The sequence below is a fragment of the Limanda limanda genome, chromosome 8 (genome assembly GCF_963576545.1).
Source record: "Limanda limanda chromosome 8, fLimLim1.1, whole genome shotgun sequence".
Lineage (NCBI taxonomy): Eukaryota > Metazoa > Chordata > Actinopteri > Pleuronectiformes > Pleuronectidae > Limanda > Limanda limanda.
The window spans coordinates 14,607,729-14,626,996 of record NC_083643.1 but is presented as its reverse complement, the minus strand read 5'-3'; the positions used below and the strand labels follow the sequence as shown (position 1 = coordinate 14,626,996).

The 19,268-nt window shown below is 40.9% G+C and overlaps 2 protein-coding genes across 2 annotated transcripts in view; both read left to right on the top strand.

The window, feature by feature from the left end:
• Positions 1-7,473, top strand: part of sema4ba (sema domain, immunoglobulin domain (Ig), transmembrane domain (TM) and short cytoplasmic domain, (semaphorin) 4Ba) — a 42,167-nt gene extending 34,694 nt beyond the window's left edge. Inside the window, exons 9-15 of the mRNA XM_061077078.1 lie at positions 768-949; positions 1,646-1,796; positions 2,114-2,324; positions 2,416-2,531; positions 2,939-3,096; positions 3,202-3,293; positions 3,485-7,473. Coding sequence (XP_060933061.1) covers positions 768-949; positions 1,646-1,796; positions 2,114-2,324; positions 2,416-2,531; positions 2,939-3,096; positions 3,202-3,293; positions 3,485-4,257 — 1,683 coding nt within the window. The 3' untranslated portion in view covers positions 4,258-7,473. The remainder of the gene's footprint in view (positions 1-767; positions 950-1,645; positions 1,797-2,113; positions 2,325-2,415; positions 2,532-2,938; positions 3,097-3,201; positions 3,294-3,484) is intronic.
• Positions 7,474-8,343: 870 nt separating this feature from the next.
• Positions 8,344-18,720, top strand: rasef2 (RAS and EF-hand domain containing 2). The gene is made up of 17 exons (XM_061077086.1): positions 8,344-8,654; positions 11,291-11,443; positions 12,563-12,653; positions 12,951-13,046; positions 14,112-14,189; positions 14,280-14,395; positions 14,474-14,542; positions 15,931-16,012; positions 16,123-16,193; positions 16,312-16,495; positions 16,575-16,676; positions 17,589-17,733; positions 17,815-17,896; positions 18,007-18,121; positions 18,216-18,329; positions 18,451-18,527; positions 18,618-18,720. Exons 1-17 carry the CDS (start codon positions 8,344-8,346, stop codon positions 18,718-18,720), a joined length of 1,989 nt encoding a protein of 662 aa, XP_060933069.1.
• The last annotated feature ends 548 nt before the right edge of the window (positions 18,721-19,268 follow it).

Sequence of the window (19,268 nt, the reverse complement as noted above, 5' to 3'; positions counted from 1 at the left end):
GACAGAGGCGTTGAATCGCAGCAGTAGTGTCAGGGAGAGAGAATCATCAGGGAGTAGTTTGTCTTCTTTTTTAACTTTTAAAATCATTCATCAATGTCCTGAGTCACTTTTTTTCTAAGTCAGTTGTGATGCTGTATAATGTTCTCATGACATCTGCTGCCTCAGTGTGGATTGATGATGATGATCAGAAGAGTTTTTTATTTAATCAATTCAAGCAGTTTCAGCCTCATGAAGAAGGCAATATAAATGACAGAATTCTTTCCCTAATATAATACAACATACTATATGTACTGCATGTTGTGGTATGCAATGTATCTCATGGCAATGTAACACATGATGCACTGAATATAACCCTGTCACATCACCAAATAATAACAAGAAAACAAAACATGAAAAACAACAAAATACTACAATAACTTCAAAGATCTAAGACAGAAGATAAAATAATACGACACAATTTAAAAGTATTCGCATAAGAGCAGGATGAAGAAACACAGTTACACACAAAATACAAACACAACATGTGTTTTATTCATTTGAAAAGCTTTGTGATGAATAGAAAACCTTTTAAGAAGAGATTCAAAACACACTGAGGATGTTGTCTGTCTGATTTCAGTTTTCTCCAACAGCAGAGGTCCGGTCACCCACAGTCACTGTGATCAGGGAATAACCAACGAAGCTCCATTCACACATCCAAGTGTTCTTGCTCTCTCTGCTGGCGACATGTTGAAAGGCTTCGAACCAACAGTATATTGTTTGTGTTGCAGGGTGACACTGGAGGGGAGAGAGTTCTGCAGAAGAAGTGGACGACTTTCCTCAAGGCTCAGCTCCTCTGTTCTCTGCCCGATGATGGATTCCCCTTCAACATAATCCAGGACATGTTTGTGTTGACGCCCAGCCCAGATGACTGGAAGAACACTGTGTTTTATGGAGTCTTCACGTCTCAGTGGTGAGGGCCAGTGTTCTTTAACAAATGTAGCCATAGCTTCAGATGTATAGACTTGAGAAGGAACACAAACTGTCTGAGGTATGTCACATAAATGTTTGAAAAGAAGACAAAGTGTAGGCAGGGCCGTGGTAACTAAAATAAAAAACAAGAGTTTAAACTGTACAATAGCAAACATTTTATACATTTTAAGAAAGATTCAGTTTTCCACCATCACCACAATTACATATTTGTCATTTTTTTTACATTTAGACCATCATGTACGAAGATAACATTTATTGGAACTAATCAGTTAAATCAATAAACAAATTTCAATGGTTTATTTATATAATATTAATGTATAAATTATCATTACAATAATTTCTTTGAGAAATAAATTGTGATCATTTAGGCAATTTATTTAATATATAATTTGTGATCATTTATTGATTTCATTTAATTAATTAATTGTGACAATTTAACTTTAGTTTGAGAGATGAGATGACACTTTGTATGAGATTTTGTTTATATTTAATTTTCAATCTGCAGTCCTGGACCAGTCAAACACAATCGCTGTTTTTGTATCAGATAAATCAGATGTCAGTATAAATATAGTCTGAGGCTTCTAATATGTAATATCCATCTACAGGGTTACAAACAGCTTCCTTCAAGGTCACATGTGAACTGCTCAGTGAGTCAGCCTCTCGTCTGTCTCCTCAGGTACAAAGGAGCCTCAGGAAGCTCTGCAGTCTGCTCCTTCACCATGGACCAGGTGGAAAAAGCGTTTAACGGGCGATACCGAGAGGTCAACAGAGAGACCCAGCAGTGGTACACATACAACCACCCTGTCCCAGACCCTCGACCTGGAGCGGTGAGTGTCTGCTTGCTGCCCTCTGCTGGAGAACCTGTAGGCACACACATGTCAGGATTCACGTAGAGGGGTTAAATAGGAACCTTCCTGCTCATCAGTCACATCCTCAATTTTGATTATCAAAGGTTGAGCAGTCAGTCTGGCATCGATCCCCTCCTCTCGTCCCTCCTGATATTCATCAAACTTTTGTTGCTTTAATATCCTGTCAGGGTTATCACACTTTTTTTTAAAAAGAGGTGAAGCCAAAATACAGCTGCCTTTGGTGTCAATATCCAGTAAAATGTGAAAATATGACGTGTTGTGTTTTCCCTCTGCAGTGTATCACCAACGCAGCCAGAGAGCAGGGCATCTCCTCCTCGCTGCACATGCCGGACAAGGTGTTGAATTTCGTCAAAGACCACTTCCTGATGGACAGCGTGATCCGCAGCCAGCCTCTGCTGCTCAAACGCAACGTCCGCTACACGCAGATCGCTGTCCATCGAGTCCTGGTGGCGCACAAGGCATATGACGTGCTCTTCATTGGCACAGGTACAAGACTCCACGCCGACTCATCCTGTGTTTCCCGTAGCGTTCGCAAAAACCTTCAGTCTCATTTCAAGGCGTTCCTTGTCTTTTCTAGATGATGGAAGGCTCCACAAAGCCATTAACGTCAACAACAAGATGCACATCATTGAGGAGATGGTGCTCTTCCGTGGTTCCCAGCCGGTGCAGCACATTGAGCTGGATACTGACAAGGTAGAGCGCTTAGAGAGAAAACAGGCCCGGCTTGATTTACGCAGCCTTCCCACACCGTGAGCTAATAACGAGCTCTGTTAACGCATCCACGGGCAGTTTAGAGATTCCATGAGCCATGAAGTGTTGCAGCTTCAAGCAGAGCTCGTGTTCAGTGAGCTCATTACATGCGTCCCTCTCTCAGGGGATTTACAAACACTTTGGGGATTTAACAGCTGGGATTGTGACACTTTTGTGAATGCTGTTGTGTCTTTGTTTAGATGTGCCCTTCGGGGCAGAGAAATTAATTTTAGAATGGCCTATAAAAAAAGCTCAGCGCATTGTATTTAGGTCGTGGTCAGACAAGGAAGATGCTGAATGAGAATAGTTACCCAGTAACTGTACTTCCTGTCCCCGTCTCTCTTCCACAGGGTCGGCTTTACGTTTCCTCCTTCTCTGAGCTGGTGGAGGTCCCAGTCGCCAACTGCACTAATTACCAGAGCTGCGGAGAGTGCATCCTCTCCAGGGATCCTTACTGTGCCTGGAACGGGAGGCTGTGTCTGGATGTCAGGCAGGCGTCAGCACGAAGGTATGTACAATAATCTGCACAGGGAGCTTTAAGGGAGACATTTGTATGCTATGTGATAAGAGGCTGCATTTGCCTGCACGTTCTGATTAAATGTGTGTGTTTCAGTGTCTGGCAGCAGGATGTGGATGAGGCCGACACGTCAGCTATTTGCAACAAGGCGGTGGCAAGCCCACGTTCTGTAAAACCTCTACCTACGCGTAAGTGGACTCCTCTTCTCTGTCAGATATTAGATAGAGTGCAGCATTGTGCCCAGGGTGTTTCCATTTCAATGTACTTCAATTTCATCATGTCAAACTATCATTATCATGAATTCAGCAGCAGAACAGGCAGCGCATCTTATTTCATCCAGTATCTCATAGATCTGTGTCTCTCCTCTGCCTCTCCACAGGAACGCCTTCGTGCCAGGTGATCATTATCCCAGCCAACACATTCAAAGTACTGCCTTGCAAGCCGCGCTCGAATCTGGCTGAGCGGAGGTGGGAGTTCAGCGAGAGTGCAGGTCACTTCCATTACCCCAGCCCAGACGGAGGGCTGGTGGTGGTAGCTCAAGCTGACAGGCAGGAAACCTACGAGTGCTGGTCCGTGGAGGAAAGCTTCAGGCAGCTGCTGGCAAACTACTGTGTGAGGGGCGAGGCCAAGCAGGAGAGCACCACCCTGCACGGCCGACTGCACACGCCGCAGATCTCCCAGGAGGAGTTCATCATCCTGCCGGGGAAGGCCCGCTTGCCGCAGATGAACACCAAGACCTACTGGAACGAGCTGATCGTGGTGTGTGCCCTCCTGGTGCTTTCCCTGGTCGTCTTCTTATTGTTTGTGGTCTACAGGAACCGCAACCACATGAAGTCCATGCTCAAGGAGGGAGAGTGCCCCAACATGCAGCAGAAGAAGCCCAGGATAGTGGTGAAACCGGCCGAGAACTTGCCGCTCAACGGCAACACGGTCACGGCGTCGGTGTCAGACCACAAGGGCTACCAGACCCTTAATGACAACTACATTTGCAGCACTCCGCCGCACGAGTGCTCACCGCCCGACAACAGCAAGAACTACTCCGAGTCGGAGAAGAGGCTCCTGAACTTGAAAGAGAGCCACGTAGAGATTTCTCCGGCGTGCCCGCGACCCCGAGTCCGACTTGGCTCTGAGATTAAAGACTCTATAGTGTGAGGCTTCAGCTTCGTGTTCATGTGGAGAGACTCATTTTAAACTGAAAGGAGAGAGTGCACTTGCTGAGAAAGACAAAACCCTACAAGAGGGGAAACAGACTCTTCATGTAGAAAACACATTTCATTACACAGATTTTGCACTTTGTCTTTTTTTCTTTTTGTTCTGTCCCTGTGGCCCATGTACATTTTATTGTATTTTCGTCTCACATGTATTTTCAAGCGCATTCATAAGCGCACTGAAGAAGTTCCAGTTTGCCTTCAGACTTTTGATGCTTTCACATACGGCTCGACGAGAATGTACCGAGCGGAGCTGGAGCGTCACAACCACGATTCAGAGACTGAACTTCTTAGCATTGCCCTTCCAGTCCGTCCATGAAAACTAGAGGTGATGCTTCGAAGGGCGGAGTGATGTTCCGACGTGCTCCCGCTAACAGCTGATAGTGTTTTCTGATTTTCATTCTGTCATCTGGTTAGAGCCGACCCCCTGCTGAGGCTATGCACTATGTTCTGTACGGTAGCATGTTGAACACCAGTATACACAGTCAAACAAGTCAGCGACTGGCAAGAAAGAAACATAGGTGTCCTGTGAAAAAGTCTCCATTAGCCCGTGTGTGTTCATCATAGACTGTGCATAAAGTTGGACGACGTGTCTGGACTTCCTTCCGTTGTGAGGAGTCTGTCCAGCAGTGATCGTGGTGTGGAGCCACGTTATCGAGGTCCCTGCCGATACATGCACTTGAAGTAATTAAGACCAAACTTACCGGAAAACATCGAGCACTTGAGCAAACATCAGTGTGATGAGAACTACCTAAAATGACATCAACCATCTTTGAGAAGAAAAACATTTTTCATCTGTATTTTGACTTTTCGGTGGCTTTTTTAATTAACATGGATTAGGCCCATTTATCAACCTATACTGTAGCCAGCCACCAGGGGGCTGTCATGACACCCATCTGTATATACAGGCTGTGGTCTGATCCATAGATTGTATATAAAGATGAACGAGACATCTCCACTTCCTCCCACCATTCAGAAATGAAGCCAAAAAATCCCAGATATGAAAGAGGCCATCTTGATTATTTGGAGCTAGAGTCTGAGCAGTAGCAGAGTCCCAAACACATGCTCAACCAATTATAAATCATTATTCATAATTACCCCATTTCATAGCGTCAAATAACATTGAACCAAACCTACTGGAAAAATTAGCACTTGAACAAAGAGGACGATGGTTTACGACCTATACTGCAACCAGCCACCAGGGGGAGATCGAGAGGATGTGGCTTCACTTTTGAGAAGAAGTCATGTCGTCCATCTTTATGTAACAGTCTACGTTTCAGACACGTGTATTCATTGTTTTGGCTGAAATATAACAACAAGAAAAAAGAAGAGTTGTCATGAAAATTCAAGAATGAGACCAATAGTTTTAAAGTGAAAGAATCCCCTCAGTGGAAATGTAGAAACCCTCATCATCACACACCATAAAATATCCTAAATGACACAAATGGACTTTTAAAAGTAATGGTATGACTAGTGGATACAAATATCCCTCGGTGGAAAACTGACTGCCAACAGGGTTTCCCTTTACCAAATGTGATAAAGGGAAAACGAAACGCTCATTCCAGGTATTATCATGTTAGGCCGTCTATGCAAAGCAAATAATGTGAAGTGGGGTAAACACAGAAAAAAAACTCACCTCCAGACTGAGTAAGCACAAAAGGTGTTGGCACTGTTAACGACTGTTGGATCTGTGGCACTGCGAACACACCCCCCGACACGCACTCACACTCATTACACTGACTGTAAGTAAGCAAGAGCTTTTAGCCTTTTTTGGTGCATTTCAGGAAGAAGATAATGAAACTTAGAAAGCCTGTCATCACACGAAAATAAGATACAAGACAAGGCTCCGGTACAGGAAAGTAAATCTGTGACTGTTGATGATTATAAATATTTATTATGACTTTATGAAGCCAAATGTTTCATTTACAGAGAGATATTTATTCATCACAGTCGGTGTCTTGAATATCTGTCACTATTCTCCAAGATATTATTGAATATTTAAATACTACACATATACTTAATCTGAGTTAGAAAACACACATCTGTATAGCCTCAACTTTGATATACATATTAACTTACCTGAGTGTTGATGAATGGAGGGAAAAACCCTCTGCCTCTGCTTGCTTGCTTCAATGGTTTTAAAGGCAACCATAAAAGCAATAACCTTCATTCACATCGAGTAACAAACATAAGGATTGTGTATTTTAATATTCCATCTCCATATTCATAAACCAAGATTTCCCAAACCATGTAACCCACCAAAATTATGGGTTGGTTCTGACAGCATTTTCGTCAAACAATTTTAAAGTCTTACTTGAGTTTGGCTCTTGGATTGTAACAACAACTTAAATTTCACTAAAAACACAGCATCCAGCTCGACTCAGAATGCATAGGATTTGCACATGATGTTGAAAAAGCCTTAGTACAATGCAGGTTATTATGGGTTTGATAACAAATCTGCCTTTGGGGAAAACAGATAATGCCTTCTGAAACCATAAACAAGAGACGTGCCTCTTGGTGTAATAATCTAAGCAGGTAGTAGAGCTGTAGGTGTGAGAGGACGGGCCATGCTCAGAAACATGAACATGTGTAATTTGATACTGTCCACATTGTACAGTATTGTACAGTATGAGGTGTTTATTTATTTTGTTTAAATGGTGGCTTCGACCTTAGTCAGGGACTAAAATTCATTCTTAAATTGTAGCACATAAATAACCACTGGCTGATTTGAAATACTGAATCATAGATAGTATTATGTTGCGTTTGTCTATAAGCAATCGTGCAGTATGAAAGATTGATGCTCTGACTGTTATTGAAAAACACAAACCAACGGCAGCTTTGGGTGAAGCAGCTGTCATCAGAACTATATGGTAAAGTTGCAATGTGAAATATGTGCAGGTACCGAACACAAGCCACAGTGAAAGTATCCTCGTCTCGCTCTCTCTTACTGAACCACTACAGTCAGGCCTTCTGTCGCGGAAACTCTGGTCGACATGTATTGTATATAAAAAAAAAGACACACGTGAAAAAAGACGTTTTTATGTAAAACAGTTTTGTAAATTCAGCTGCCAATGTAAATAAATGTATTGTGAATTGTATTTTATTTTGTACGATACATCACTACTGTTTTTCCTTTTGTTTTCTTTTTGTACTGTATATAAAAAGCACTTTATTTTAATTTTTCAAATAAAGATCAAATGATAATTTTTTTTATATGAGCAGCTCATGATTTTATGTACGAAAACGTTTCTCATTAACATACCTTTTGCTTGTTTAGTCAAAGTTTAGTGTTGTTTCTCTCTAATCCCCAGTGTAAACATAAAAGTAAAACATAAACAATCCACATATGAGTAACACACTGAATGTATAAGTAACACACAGTCCCAAAGTCAACATAGAAAGTGATGCACTCAACATATACGTACACAACTTATGAAAACTCATGTGGCATGTAAGTACACAACATAGTATCAGTCAAATGGCTAAAGGATAGACAGGATATGAGTATCTAAAGCCAAACTAGTGCTGAAATAGATGCAGTGTGAAAATGCTTCATGGTAAACCACGTTCACCCACAAGTATATTAGCAGTTAAAAAGCTGCAGAGGTTGTAAGAAAACAGCATTTACAGTCAAAACAACAGGAGGTGAAATGACTAAAAAAAGTGACTGTTGTGTTGGATTTCAGTTTGAAGAAGGGGGGGTGGTAGGTTGGTTAGTGATTTACCTGGGGTCGGGGCAAGGTGCTGTGGTCCTGTTGTGTTAATTTATCAATATCAATGATTTGTGAATATAAACTCTGCTGGTCCACAGAGATTTGAAGGGTTTTAATACACCTTTTCTCTGTTATTATTTTACAGTTTTAATCTCCCAGGGTGGAGTCAGACTCACTGTCCAAGCCCAGAGGAACAAAGGGGCGTGTCTGATAAAGCTCACACCTACAAGACAAACAGAGGGGAGCACCTGAGCTGGTTCTCCTCCTGCATCTCCATGCGTTTATCAGCACCATGACATACATCTGAACCGGTGGACATGGACAGACCCAGTCTCCGGAGGCTGTTTTCCGCCTGTGATGCGAACAAGACCGGGAAGATCGAGCTCGGGGACTTCGCGGTGGTTTGCCGGGAGCTCAACGTGCCCGAAGCCGAGATCAAGGCTCTGTTCGACCGGTTCGACGCGGACGAGGACGGATACATCGACTACAGCAAGTTCTCCTCCAGGTTTCAGGAGGTGTCCGCGGCGCTTGACGGGGCCGGCGGCGGCACCGGGTCGAGCCTCGGCCTGGGAGGTTCGTGGGAAGAGTTCGTGGGTCGGATGGACTCGGAGAACCTCCTGTCTGCAAGGTGCGATCACATCCGGCTGTCCGGTCCGGGTTCAGGCAGCACACTGATCTCAAGTTCCTGTTGAAATCCTGACTCATCTCAGGAGCTGCAATTCACTCATCTAATTACCATCATCTTATTTACACTATACAATACGATGCATCGGAATGCAATGTAATACAATATGATACGATACGATACAATACAATATAATGATACAAAATTATACAACACTTTATTAAATGATACAAAAAATACAAATGATACAATATGGCATTTAACAATAGAATATGATTCAAAATGTTACAATACAACATTAATCTATACAAATCGATACAATAAGATAAGATACAATATAATACAATAACATGATAAAATACAATATGATACAATCTGACATGTTATGATACGATATGATACAATATGATACAATATATGATATTCAAACATGCATGTATTCCTCCTGACAATAAACTGTATATATCAGATACTAAATCAAACATTCAAAAGCAATTTTCTAAGGTACACACAACATTAACATATGGAGCGTAGTACAAGGTAACTTCAATAAATCCTTCTCTACATAAAGATTATTATGTACATTTTCTGTAGAATGTGTTTTAAAAGAGTTGATTTATTTGAATGGTCATTTTGGAGGCTGTAATTTCGGTCCCATCCTTTATTTCCCATCCAGTATGAATTAAGACTGATACAATATTAGGAGCGCCTCTCTGTGTAACCTAGTAGGGCCACAAATCAAAAACTAACCTAACCATAAAAAAATAAATCACGTTAAAACGACCTAGTAAAAATGTAACATTATAATCCTCCTGATGAAGAGAGCATTTATTGCTGCACTGTTGTTGTATACAGCTAGTAGCTTCATTTTGGCAAATAAAGTGTTGGAATGTGGGTTAATGATTTGGTTGAAACTTGGATAATATGCAGTTCAACAAACCACTGGTATATGTATCCATCAGTGTGTCTTACATGTTAAAGCTATTTTCTCACTGTTAAAGGAGACAGAGATGAATGACGCAGGCATTGTGCTGTTTCTTTTCCTTTAGGTGTCACATTGGTATACAGCTGCTGCCATGTCTAGTTTGTGGATCTTGGCTGATGGCTGTTGATCTTTTTACAAGTTTCTCAGCTGCTGTTTGTTTGCCTGTCTAGGTGCAGCCATCTTTATGACGCACTGTGGATGTAGCGCTCCAGCCCTAAGTCGTCACTGACAGTCATTCAATGTTTCTTATTTATAGATCCCTTGACAACCGTTCACCCAAAACGCTTCACAGTCGACGCTGCACTTCCTTGAGTCTACAGTAACTCACCAGAAAAGTTAAAGGTCCACAGTGCATTTCCATGCTACCGAGTTCAGGGACACCAATTGCCTCTACCACTCTCTATTTGTTATATTTCTTATTGTCGTGAAAACCAATTTTTGCATATTCTCAATAGTAACCATGTTGAATGTTGCAGAAATGATGAGAGAGTTGAGGAGTTAGTGTCAAAGTGATGAACAAAACTGATCTGTTTGCCTTAAGGACTTAAAGGGATAGTTCACTAAACTGAAAATTCACTCATTATTTACTCAGCACTATGCCGATGGGGGGGTGGGTGAAGTGTTTGAGTCCACAAAACACTTCTGGAGTCTCGGGGGTAAATAGTGTTGCAGCCAAATCCAATACAATTAAAGTAAAAAGGACTCCTTCTTCAGACGTAAAAAAAAAAACAAGTTCGAAAAATAAACACAACACAACACTGTGGTGTCATCCAAGTGTCCGGAAGCCCCGACATTCATATTCGACTCAAAACGGCATCATTGACACCATGTTTTTAGCCTAAATGTCCTCTGATACCACCCTCCTCTGTGCTTTCAAGTTCTCACTGACACACTGGAAAACTGTACACCCGCTCGCCTAAGGGCTAGCTTGTTTGCATCGCTATGTCCACTAGCATCGTTACATCCGGTAGTGAACTTTTAGGCTTAACACTTTGGGTAAATTAGGCCGTTTGGAGTTGAATATGAATGTCCGGGCTTGCGGACACTTGGATGATGCCACACAAGCAGCATGGAGGCATGTTGTGTTTTTTTCTGTTGTTGTATTATGTCTGAAAAAGAGGACACCTTGGCTGCAACACTGTTTACCCAATTTACCAGAGTTAGAGTGAAATGCTCTGGTGTTTCGTGAAAGAAACTGAGTAGTGATATATTTTGCTCCCTGACATCGAACAGACATTTAGGCAGTGGGTCCAGGGAGGCTGAGTTTGGGGCATAACTAAGGGTTGTGGCTTTATAGTTGTGACATCACAAATTAATTTGTGTCCTGTCCTCTTGTTTTAAGAAGTGAGCAGTTGTTTAAGGCGTTTATATCTCTGTGGGTTGAATGTTATAACTTCAAAATTGAAAAAAAAAAATGGAATTCTCATTTTCTACAACGTGTGACCTTTGACCTTTTAAAAGGCCAAAGCTACATTGACATTGCTCATTATCGGCTATGGAGAAAAGTATTTCAATACTGACTGAGTGCACAGATTGATAGTAGGGGAGTTAGTATTTGATTTGAACAGAAACTCAGATTTTGGGTGGAGTTTGATTCTGAGATAATTGCACTGACCTCTATCACTGGAAGTAACTATTTGCTCTTCTCGTGTAGTCTCAGGGAGCAGCTGGCTGATCTTTACCAGGCCATTCATTCCTGTGCAAACACGGCCCTGCTTCAGGAGTACGAAAAAACCGTCCACGCTCTGATCACCCAAAGTCTGGACAACAAACAGGAGTGTGAACTGCTGGAGACCAGTTTGAAGCGGTAAGAAGAAGAAAGACTTATTCCCCTCAAGTGTTTTTCTATTTCACAACATCTGAACTGAAATAAATGAACAATAAGTTTCAATAAAGAAGGACATGTGTCTTATGTGGCTATAATACTATGTGTGTGTGAGCATGAGAGGTGATGTAAGTAATGGTATTTCAGACAGATGATTTGAATGATGATGAGAAAAAAGTAATATCATTTAAAAGTGAATTTCCATTGAAAAGTGAGGTTTCAGCTTTGCAAAAATTATTCGAATTGATGATGATCGTTCCAGTAAAAACAACTTTTCACCTTCTTTTTGCTCTGTTTTGGTTTCCGCCTCTTTTAAACACAGTCGAAATTTAAAATAAAATAGTTTTCATCATATTGTCATGAAATCACTGAACTTAACTGAATATTGTATTATCATTTATTTTTTAATTTTTTATTTATTTTATTGTCATGACTTTTTTCTGCAGTAGCTTTTTATAGCTCAACAATCTGGACAGTAAATGTCACAAGCTGTATTGAGAAAAGGATTTGATCTTTCCTTTTAAATAAGTGAGACATACCTCCTTTTAATTATATGTTGAATTTCAGTCCTTCACATGGGAAGACATTGTGTCTCTAAGAAGTGTTTGTTCACTGTCTAAGCTCCGTCTGTGCTTCAGTGACTACACAGGACGAGAAAGAGGACATTCCTCGTTCAAGGAAGTAGGAAAACAAAAGAATGTGCTGCCCGGCCTGTTCTGTAATCCCTTTGGAGACTAGATATTTATTCTACCTAAGTTTCCAAGTCAGCTGACATCAAAATAACTTTGAAAACATTAAAAAAAAACATAAAAGGGATCACCTTATAAAAGTTTGGTGCTTCTCTGGAATCTGCCTTTTAAACCCCCCCCCCTCGCCTCTTTGTCTCGTGTACTGTCTGACGAGAGCAGAGAGTCACAGCTGCAGCACGTCCGAAGTCAAATCAGTCAGGCACAACTGTCACTGGACTAGCAGGTGAATGGATTCTTCTTTTCTTTTACCTGCTGTATTAATCCCCGGGACGTTGCCGGAGAATCTGCTTTGATTCAGGAGTTGCGAGGCTGTCGGCACAAACTTGAACATCTACCTTTCCTCTTCAAACAGAGCTGAGGAGATGAACAGCAGTCAGCTGGAGGAAGTGGAGGACGACATCCAGCTACAGCTTGTCAGAACGGAGGAGCGGGTGAGAAACGAGGTGAGACCTGCAGGATGTATTATGGACTTTTCTTTTATTAAAAACATTCCAATTAAATCTAACAAACAACCTATATGAATTGGCTGTGTTATACGCTGCAGCATCAGTAAACAGTGCATTGAGAAACTAAAATAAGCATTGCCCCACATTCCTCTTGGCTCCTGTGAGTTACCTGCGGAGCAGCAGCTCCACAGCAGGTTACACGTCTCCTCACAAAGAGCCTCTGTACAGTCAGATGAAAGCCGCTCTTCACGGCCCTGAGCTGGCCTCTTACCTTCTTCGGTTTCATGTCGGCAGGAGCGCAAGAAAATGGAAGGAGTCATGGCTACCATGCAGAGGAAGTATAAGAATGAGGTCGCAGACCTGCACGCAACTGTGGACGGTCTGTTAAAGGTAAGTTACACCGCACATCTTTGTATTTACACACAGATTGTATAAAGCTGGAATATGTGTTCTTGAAAGAGAAATAGATAAAAAAGCAACTAAAGCTGAAATATAAAGGTAACAAAGATGATGCAGAAGAAAGAGAACAAATGAGAGAAAGATGAACATGAAACCTTGTCTCGGACATGGTTTTGGGGGTTGTGTTTTATGTTTACTGTCAGAGACGTATTTTTATTCACTGTACAACACATAGCTGAAAGTGATGTTCAGTGTGAGGACCAATGTGTCTCGGGTGGTCACCTCTGAATGTGGCTGATTAGACAGTTCTACAATGATTGATGTTGGTGCACTAGTGGAGCTGTTCAGGTTTTACACCTGTTGCTGTTTCTGTAGTGTCGAGTGAGCTGATGGTGCAGCTGCCACAGGCAGCGTTTGAGTAAATTACAAAGAAGTTACACACGCAGATGGCTCTGACCACCTGGGAAATACACAAAGGCCCAGAACACACTCATGATTAATAATTGGACTAAGTAGAATGACTTTTTTCTACTGTTGATCGAGCGCTAGTAGATTTGGACACATGCTAAATAAAATTCCCCCAGTGCACTGTAGACCATGCACTTAGATTGTTAAAACTGATGTTAGACGAATCAATCAATTCAGTCTATGCACTGAATTATGATTTATTGTTTGATTATTGCTGATAGTATTTGCGGTAGAATACATTGCAGGAATGTCACAGGCATTTCTGAGGTCATTTAGAAACGGAGAATCAGAGACCACTGCCAAATGTCTTTATTTATTTCAATTAAAATCATTTACAGATTTACAATTCTTTATAGCTGAATTAAAGGGATTCTCAATTGTTTGTGTTTCTTAAAAAAAAAGAAAAAAGCCTGTACTTATTAAGATTTCTTTATGAACTCTCAAACACTGCTATCAGCAAACATCTCTGTAGTGTGAGTGGGGGTTTAATCAACGTGCCTGTATGGAACTGCCGATCTGGAAATTCTGGTCTTAACGCTGCTGGATCTGTGACTCCGGTCATCAGCACCTAAAATGTCTTTTGTCCAGCGCCAGGAGGACTCTGACTTCATCCAGGCAAAGGACGAGGTGGTGAAGCTGAACAAAGAAATCAGTAAGCTCTCACAGGTCAGTCAAGTTGGGAGTGATTGTTCCGCTGAATGAATCAGATGCATGTTTTATATGACTGCTCCAGTAAATCTTTAAATCTGCGCACAGGTAAACGAGCAGCTGCGGACGTCTCTTCTCCAAGCCCAGACCAACATATCTGTGCTGCACTCGGAGCTGGACAAGCTGAAGAACATGTACGCAGATCAGAAAGCTCAATACGATAGGTGAGGCACCGTGTTAAAATCAAGTGAACACAAAATGTGACGCAGCGTCTTCTCTAATCTACGTGTATTTATTCATAGAGAAAAAGAGGATTTGAAGATGATGGTCATGGAATACCAGTCGTACTCCAGTCAGATTCAGACCCTCCAGTAAGTCTGACTTTGAGAACTTTGCGAGTGTAACAGGTGCAGTCTCACAATGTCTGCATCGTGGTTTATGTGATGGAAAGTGCAGGATCTTGAATGTCTGTGGAGGCGATCTCTGTTTATTCAGACAAAACAAGTTAAAGAACAAAATCCTCTGGTCAATTGTGAACATTTTTGGAGCCTCTAGACAAAATAAACAACCCAATTTAGTCAGCAGTATATTACACGATAGCTTAAAACTAGAGCGTAAACTTGCAAACATAATAACAGAGAGGAAATTTGAAAGACCAAAATGTCACATATCTCTCCTAAGGAGTGCAGCAATAAAAGTGGGAGAGGTGAAGTGGGCAACCTTATAAAGAGGTGTCACCCAAATGTAGACATAGGGAAACACAACTTTAACAAATGTACCACATATTGACAATGGAGGCCTTTGCATGCCAGGTAATAACCATATACTCGGATTTTGTGAAAAAAAAATTGCATATTGGTCTCTATTCCACATAACTGCTGTATAATTGTAAATATTAAAGCATTTATTAAATTGTCAACTTTTTCCTAAACTAATTAGTAGTTGTCAATAATTACTACACTCCTGCTTTGACAGTTTGGTTCATCAAAATTACAGAAACACATGTTTAAGACGCCCTCTAGTGGTATCAGGTCAGACAGAGAAGAAAATACAATAACATTCAAAAATTTAGAAAACTTCATCAGCAACATGTCTCTTCAGAAAGAATGTCCCAGTTACAACCAACATTTATTTTTGTTTTATTTTATTTAGTCATAAACACCTGGGATAAATTGTTTATAATTGATGATAATGTATTTGTAAACAGGTTAGTGTTTATAAATTCATATATTTATAATAAGTATAATCAATTATTACAGTTGTAATTATTAAAATATAAAAATAAACACATCTGAAGTTTATAAGTATGAAATATAAACAAATAAAATAACTACAAATAGTAATTTTTAAAAATAGCTTTATACTGTGTCTCTGTACAACTACAGCATAGCGTCTTAAAAATACTGTATTAAATGTTTATATAATGTATATAAGTATAAATTGGTAGGTGAAAATAAATATTCCACATTGCAGAGCCTATTTATTTTTTTGATTTTGGAAACCAATGATATAACCTATGACCAGTAAAAAAGTATTAAGGTTATAATGAATACTTGTGTATTAAAACATGGAAGGTATTAATTTGACTTCTGAATTGCTTTAAGTGTAAATGTTCCTCTGCGCTGTCCAGTCTCTACAATCACCTCTAGGTTGTTAACAGTTCAGCTCTTGAACAACTGGTTTAACACAAACTTGCCTATTGAAAGCAAATGTTTGTCCATGTAACTGACTCTTTCTTGTATTGCCTCAAACACATTAGAGAAATGAACAAAAACCTGTACGACAGCAACGATGGGCTGCGATCCTCGTTGGCCAGTGAAATGGTTGCAGCTAAAAGGAGGGTGAGTGTGTCGGGTGCAGACGTAGCTCCACACCAGATAGAAGCCGACAGTAAATTGTTTTCAGTAGTTGGAGTGTGAAAGTTTCCTCTCATTTTAAATCTGCTCTACAGCTGTCTCCCCAAAACGAAATCCCAGCCCGAAAGATGAAGCCGCTCCGACAGAGCACACTCAAGCACAGCAGGTATATCAAGTTTTTTTTCTTTTCGTTTTTACACACCTCTCTGAATCTGCAGATTGATCTCAGTGAATTTAATTGTCCCAGCTGAAGCCAGTGTGTGTGTGTGTGTGTGTTGCTGCAGTTCGCAGCCAGATCCCAGTAAAACGATTTACTCTCATGTGGCCTCCTGGGCTGATAAGTACCTGGACAGCGGAGTCTCACTGCCGATGGACACGGCTGAGAGCAGTGACTATGACAGCGACGAGAGCCGGGCCTCGGTGGAAACGGTGCATCACAGTTACTCATGTGTTCCGTCTGACGTGGAGGTCAGAACGCACATCAGCAGGTCACATAATGCCAATATGCTGGTGAGCTTATAATCAGTGTTGTCTTCATGTGTCACAGATCTCAGAAGTCAAATCTGAAGCTGCAATGTCGGTGACTCCCAGCAGGGCGAGCTCCATCGCGTCGTCACTACGAAGACGCTTGTCCGCGTTTTCCACGAAGGTAAAATGATTAAACCTTTTTAATGTCTAAGATCTTTCCCGTTTAGTATTGATTTAGTTATTTGTACTCAATAGTCGATCGTTTTAACATAATCCCTTTGTCCTAATTTGAAATGTAAGCAGCGTAAGTCCAGTAAATAATGTCAACTGGTAAAAAGATAGGTAGAAAACTGCAAGAAAACATTAATGTTACCAAAACAATACTGTGCTGCAGAAAGCAGTTCTGTACATTGTAACCAGAATGATGAGGAAAAAGACAAGAGTGGTTGGTCAGGGGTTCATCCTACAGTGAGATATTCTTCATGTGATGGAGGAGCAGCTCAGTCTCCAGAATCTAAACTGGTTTGGGATGAACTGGACACAAAGTGAAAGCAAAACAAATGAAAAGATTGTAGGTGTCACTTTCCTTATAGAAAGAATGTCATGAGTGTGTGTGACCGCTGGATGAAAACAGATGAAAAAGTTCCGATTTAAATTTGTTTTTACTGCAGTATTTCAATCTATTACAAGTAGAAACATGTGTTCCAGACTCCATTCTAGTGTGAAGCAGCTTCTAACTACTGTTTAATGCTTTAAAACACACACATTTACAGTTAGTCCTACTGGTTTTACGTAAAGTGCATGAATAACAATTTCAGTTCTACCTCATTGTCCATGCACCAGCTTTGTAAAGGGCTTACAAATGCATCTCATGGTCTTCATCAGTGGATCTGCAGTTGTTATCATGTGACCTAGCTCCCGAAGAAGCCACAGATTTTGATGTAGAAAATCAAGAACTGTATTTGTTAGATTAAGTATAACATTAAATTCAGCTAATTTAATACATATTGCTTTTAAAACAATAATAAACATGAATTTTAAGACCTTCCCGATAAATCGGTGTACTTTTTGTCACTTCTGTTCTTTCCCTCAGCCGTTAGAAGCCAGCATAGAGGAAACTGAGGAGCCCACTCCTATGTATCGTCTGGTTTTAGCCGGAGATGCCGGAGCAGGAAAGTCCAGCTTCATGCTGAGGCTGACGCTCAACGAGTTCAGAGGAGACATGCAGACGACGCTAGGTGGGTGCACAGAAAACACACTCAATAAAGCTCTGACACATTCTTGATTTCAGACGTTGAACTCTGCTATTTGCCTCCTAGGAGTTGATTTCCAGATAAAGCGGATGTTGGTGGACGGAGAGAAGACGAGTCTGCAGATCTGGGACACAGCTGGACAGGAGAGGTACTGCACCGACTCTCATAGCATTCCTCTATAGGGAGTAGCAGCGAGAAACAAAACCAGTCAACAAATAACTTGACTTAAAAATAAGTTTGTATTTCTTCTCACGCTAGGTTCCGCAGTATCGCCAGATCTTATTTCCGTAAAGCTCACGGCGTCCTGCTGCTCTATGATGTGACTTCAGAAAGCAGCTTCCTTAACATCCGAGCGTGGGTGGATGAGATTCAGGTGAGGCTGGAAGTGCTGACTGACACACGGATGAATGAATGACACAGACAAGCATGAATATATGTCATGGAGTTCTGTTGTTTTTTAAATACAGGATTTGACGGAGGAGAAAATCCCCATGTGTGTTATTGGAAACAAGGTGGACCTCCGAGAGCAGCTCCCTGAGGGGAGCTGTGTGAGCAGCTTACATGGAGAGAAGTTGGCCAAGGTGAGAAACTTTTGTTTTGTCTAACGCAACAAAAAGAAAAGAGTGTTTACATAGAAGCCCTGCCCTCCCAGGTGTATAAATAAACCAACTTCACTCAGGTATGTTGATGCTTTGCTCGCAGCAATACGGCGCCTTGTTCTGCGAAACCAGCGCCAAAGAGGGAACCAATGTCGTCGAGGCGGTGCTTCATCTCGCGAGGTAGGAGGCCGGAGACAGGGAGTTAGAGTTGAGTCTTTTAACTTCACAAACCTTGACGTCTCTTAGCGTCTTTGTTCTTTATTTTCACAGAGAAGTCAAGAAAAATGTCAACCTGAGACGCGAGTCGGGTTCACAGGTCAAACTGAGTCAATCCAACCCGAAGAAGACCCTGAACGACTGCTGTGGACTGTAGATGTTTCATATTGGAATATACCACGGAGCAAGTTTTAAATGTTTCTGATGAAGAACCTTAAATGTTTTAACCTTAAAAATATTTCAAACTCAAGTTAATTCAAATTCTCTAATCGGGATGAAGATGCACCTGTACAGATAAGCTCACATACAGTAATCATGCTTCTTTGTGTCTCCGATTTTGTACTTATTTCTTTGTAATTTTATGATCCTATAAATAAGGAATATCAATGGCTCAGTTTAGATTCAACCTAAATAATTCGAATGGTTTAGCCGAGAGAAACAATCTGCAAAGACTCTGAAGTTCATGCACTTTTTTCACCTTTGAGATCAAACTTATTTGACAGAGTTGAACGGTTCTTAAAAGATGAACGGAAAGACCAAACACGTTTGGTTAAACAGTTTTTATTTTAAGTATCAGTATAAATTATATAACAGTGCAACGTTACTGATTGAACATTTTTTTCACAGATTGTGCTGTTGAAAGTGTTTGTTTACTGAAATAAATTTTTGTGGTTTGGTTACAGACTTCACAAAAGTTCCACTGAT